The sequence below is a fragment of the Corticium candelabrum genome, chromosome 5, assembly GCF_963422355.1.
Source record: "Corticium candelabrum chromosome 5, ooCorCand1.1, whole genome shotgun sequence".
Classification (NCBI taxonomy): Eukaryota; Metazoa; Porifera; class Homoscleromorpha; order Homosclerophorida; family Plakinidae; genus Corticium; species Corticium candelabrum.
In genome coordinates, this window is record NC_085089.1 from 4,593,865 (window position 1) to 4,598,911 (window position 5,047).

Genomic DNA, 5,047 nt, shown 5'->3' on the forward strand with positions numbered 1-5,047 from the left:
TAATACGTCGTATCATGAGTCGATTGGAGACATTCCATATAGAGTTATTTTCAAAGAGATGCCTAGAACACTGTTACAAGCTTCAGCAGATTCTGTATGCAGAATAACAGGACACAAGACAACACCAATGGCCTATGTAGAGAACAGTTTGACATCTGTTCCTAACATATACCGAAAGGGAAGGAAAAACTACAGTCATTGGTCAAGTGAAAGACAAAGACAGTAAACAAATCAAAGTTGCACTTCACCCCATACAGTATTGGAGACTTAGTGTAGATTACCTGTCCTACTGGAGGGAAACAAGTATCTCGTTCCTTTTGTCCACGATGGATGGGACCTTATAATGGTGTTAAAAATATTTGATGTGGTCTGTAAGGTTTGTCGACCATACGGAAGGAAGGATGTGACTATCCATCATGATACAATAAAACTGTATGTACAATGTGGTTTGTGGTTAAAGATATTAGAACAGATGTAAACCAACAGAGGGATTTTTGGATACTACAACAAGTGTAAACTAACAAAGAGAGATTCTTTCAGATGTTTGAATGAACTCTGAGGACAATCCGGAAGTTACCTGATCCGGTTGAATCAGATTCTAGCTCAAATACTGAACTTCTGCCAGTACTTAGAAGATCTCAACGCCAAAGAGTTCACCCAAAATATTGAATGATTATATTGTAGACTCGGACTTTAGAATTTCGTCTGCCGGGAGTGATGTAATGCAGTAGTCTAGTAGTCATAATTACTTAGTGAAAGTTACCATATCACTTACTATATAACACGCTGCTTCATTGCAATACATCAGTCTTTTTACCTGCAATCACCATGTACACTACAGTAACTTTTGGCAAGCAATTAAATTGACAAACTTGCTGGTGTTTGCAAAATTTGTAAAATTTGCAAGTGACTGCGAAAGTTTTGTTGATTTACAGTATCAATTTGTAGTTCAAGTTCTGTCATGAGAAGACTACACCTGTGCATTCTGGATGTAATGCATTTAGCAGCAGCATCACAGGTTTTGCAGATGACTTAAATCATGCAAAAATGCAAAATAGAAACGTGCTAAGAGTGAGGACCATTAATGTACAGTTGCTGTAGTGTTAGCAGATGTAATATCCAATGTTCTCGCCAGTACCGTCAAAATGACGGTTGGGAGAGGGAAGGGACGTTTGGAGTGGGGAAAACAGCATTTATTAATGGTTGGGAATAGAATAGCATGCATAGTGTGAGATCACAGATCTAAGAACAGTAGTGGTCTTGATGGTCCTAAAGAAAAAGTTGCTACAGAAAAACATATTCTCATGTCAGACATCTGGTAATCGTAGGGAGTGCATGGTCTCCTTGTTGGTGTTTGAGGTGAATTTCTGTTGACCTTTAATTCACACAAGAAGTGCTAATGAGACTGTGGTTGCAGCAGGTGTTCTAGTAATTACTGTTTATCTTCAATCTCATGTCTACCTTCAATACACCCTTAAGCCTGGTTTACAATATGACATTGATGACGCTTGCAACGTTCATGAGGACACTGTACCATTTTACAATAGCATTTGATGGGCGTCAGTGACGAGCCACTATGCTCATGCTCATCCTAATCGTATATCATGAATACAAAAGTCTGTGATGTGGTTTTCATTTCCCTTCATACCAAGTTGTCGCAGAGATGCTTCCACATTTTTTGGCAGCCTGCTGCTGGGAGCCCCGTTTTTCAATACATTTTTTCAAGCATTTTCCTTACGCCTCACATCTATAAGCTACTGTGACTTGATCTGCCACAAGCAACCGTACCTATACGTATACTGTTTTGATTGGCTTCTTTTCCATAATTTACTTCCAGTTATTTCACTCCCGGATTTGATCTCTGATTTGTCAACAAAAGGCACGTGCTTCTGGTAGACACTAGAGCACTTCCGGTTTGGACGCTAGAGTTGAACTTGAATCAACTCTAGCGTTGGTGACGCTGACGACGCTCGTGACTCGACGTGCAAGTGTTTACAATATGCCGCCTGCCTGAGCGCCATCACTAGCATTCTTACCAGCGTCATATTATAAACCTAGCTTTACTCTTTTAGGTCAGCTTACAATTACAGTTTTAAGTCAACTTGTGATTGTAATAATCTACTGTATTGCTAGTATCTGTTGTCTGTCTGTATTATGTTTAACAAGTTTATGTTCAATGAGGTTTATTCAACAAGATCTGAGTGTCAATTATATTGAATAGTCTACCAATCGTGCAGTAACTTCAAGACTTTACATAGAGTCTTCTGATGTTTTGTTACAGTTAACCGCACTTCTTTTTAAAATTGTAGTTTCTGTCTATCGTATTTGTCTCATCTATGGAACGTAGAATATCTACATACAATAATATACTGACAGAACTGGTGTATTTGAAAATCGAACTCGATCATACACGATAAATAATTAAGCAAAGGTACTGTACGAAACATACGCAAACGATTACATTAAGCACATATTTAATTCTAAATTTAACTACTGCAAGGTGTCTACTCTCAGCCGAAGCCAAGAATATGCCTTTGTGGATAGGTGTTCTTCTTGTTTTGCAGCTTCTGAGACACATGATGGATGTGCCAATGCGAAATCTTATCCAGTTGATGGAAGTACTGTAGACAATGTTTTGTTTCAGAAACAGTAGAGACCCTAGTCTTTTCAAGAACGTTGGAAATTAAAGTGCTGTTACCTCCAGTACAGGAAAACACAAGGGGAGTGAAAGAAGCATGATCTATTTGTTTCACTCTTTCTTTGTAGCAAAATTTCTTTGTAGCAACGTTTCTTCTCTTGTTTGTGGAGTTTGTACCAGAAAAATATTGCAGAAGACTTGTAAGAAGGAGCATTAGGATTGAATATTCTTACATGGTTTTTTGAAAACAACCTCCCTAAAATCCACATACAGACTCATCTAAGCAAGCTTCATTTTCCTTTGAGTTGCTGCGCTGTGGTAAACTTGATAGGTGTTCTTCTTGTTCTGTAGTAGTATATTGAAGTAGAGCCCAAGTCACACCCCCTTTTTGGTGAGAGTTTAACAAAGACATACTTGGCTTCGGCTGAGAGTAGACTATCTTGCATTAGTTAAATTTTAGAATTAAGTATGTGTTTAATGCAATTGTTTTGCGTATGTTGCATACAGTACCTTTGCTTAACTTATTTATTTATCTTGGATAATAGAATTTGATTTCAAATACACCAGTTCTCACAACTACTGCTATTACTAATATACATGTTTCTGAAAGACATAGTGTATTTGACAAATGCAGCACTAGGTTAAGCATTCACAGCAAAGTAGCTAACAATTACAGCAGCAATCAAATTCTTACTACTGAAAGACATTGTGTACGTCTTATGTCTTAGTTGTTTTTATGTTTGCCCCAAGAGGGAACTGTACCTTTTTAGGTGCGACAGAAATATATCATTCATTCATTTATTGTGTATTATGCTTCACGTGATGTAGTGTTTCTACTTGTAGGCTGTCTCAGGTCGAGGTCATCCGTTGGATAATTTTTTCTTCTACAACGGTATAGATGGCAGTGGAATTGTGCATCAATTCAATTAACAAAGGTTGTGTTTCAAGTAACAGTGGCAACCAAGTATTGAAAAACCATGACACATTGCATCTTAAATACTTCAAACAAATTGATAAATTGGGATTTGTGGGTAGGGGTTAACAAAATGATTTATTTGAACAAGAATTGATTTGGCAGATTTCTGAATGTTTAGGCAATACTTTATTGCATTATTTACAAATAGCAATTTTGCAAATACTGATGTGATGCTCGTGCACACATACAATGCTTTTATTTAAAGATGTAAAGTTAATTAAAATGGCTTATCACGTCTTTCAAATTATGAGTGTGATAGAACTGGATTTTGGGATTTTTAGCTATTGAAATCTGTAAATTGGGACATTTAGAATCCTGATACTCTGTCTCTGGCAGAAGACACTTTTTGTTGACGCAAAGTTTGTACAAATATTGGCTTATCAGAGCATTTTTCTGTAAATTCAATTCTTGGCAGTTTGATGTATGGATTTCATTTTAGCATTGTTTTATGGTTATGTAATTCACGTTGTGCTAGTATTGTCTATTTATCTCAAATGCTTTGGTCAGAACAAATTACTACCAGTCGGGCACCTAAGGTTACTCAAACAGGATATTGATATTATTCTATGTACATAATCCAACATGCTGGTTTCTCGAGATGTGGCAATAATTTTGATATGTGTACTTATTTATACAAAATTTTCTCTGCATTGAAAGGCCATTAAGTGCAACATTGCTGAGTACAATACAGTGATTTTCCTACAATACATTTGATGCCTCCTGGAATGCATTTGAGGAAGTTGGGACGTAGATTTCAGACTGCCAGACACATCCTATTATGTGCATTCTTGTCTAATATGAAGGACCACTAAACTGACAAACCCTTGCTGCAAGCCTGCTACACTAAGTGTGCTCATTACACCACTGATTATGTAAGAGCTGCTCTACTATATGTCAAAAGGTTTTAGCTGTTGGTCAGCTGATCCTACAAGATAATTGGATAATCACCATTGCTCCACCCATTACATCAGAATATGTCTTTGATATGCAAGCTGCGTCTTTGATTTCCTTTGCAGGAATGGTTTAGATAACCTAATAAACTTAACTAAATAATTAATAAAAGAGAGCCAGGCGTGCTGCTGGCCCTTCAACTTCACACTTTCAAATACCTGGTTTCCGTATACCTGTGTGAGATAGATAGGTTATAATCATACTACAGTGATGACAGACAAACAGATGGAGTACATGTATGCAAATGAAAAACTGAAACGTAAATACAGCAGGAACTCAACAGTACAGTGTTTTGTTGAATTTAGTGTTTTTATGAGCTGAAAGATTAACACATCACTAACTTTGGCCATGCCTTTTGGGGCGGGGCTAAAGATGCACAATAGATGAGGACGCATGTTTGAAGGTGTTAGGAAAATCCCTGGTAATAGCTTGGCCTGAATTTGTGAAACATGAAGTCTGACAATCAATCACAAAGTTTCTGG

The 5,047-nt window shown here is 37.2% G+C and overlaps 1 protein-coding gene across 4 annotated transcripts in view; it reads left to right on the forward strand.

Annotated features, from left to right (window-relative positions):
• The window catches only part of LOC134180137 (SUMO-activating enzyme subunit 1-like), a 39,012-nt gene that overhangs the window by 33,505 nt on the left and 460 nt on the right, over window positions 1–5,047 (forward strand). For 2 of the 4 annotated variants that reach the window (XM_062647226.1, XM_062647224.1), the window contains one exon: window positions 3,482–3,573. In XM_062647226.1, the coding sequence (XP_062503210.1) occupies window positions 3,482–3,536 (55 nt within the window). In that variant the 3' untranslated portion in view covers window positions 3,537–3,573. Of the gene's footprint in view, window positions 1–3,481; window positions 4,968–5,047 lie in introns of those variants that run through there. The other 2 variants (XM_062647223.1, XM_062647225.1) reach the window with 1 other exon arrangement.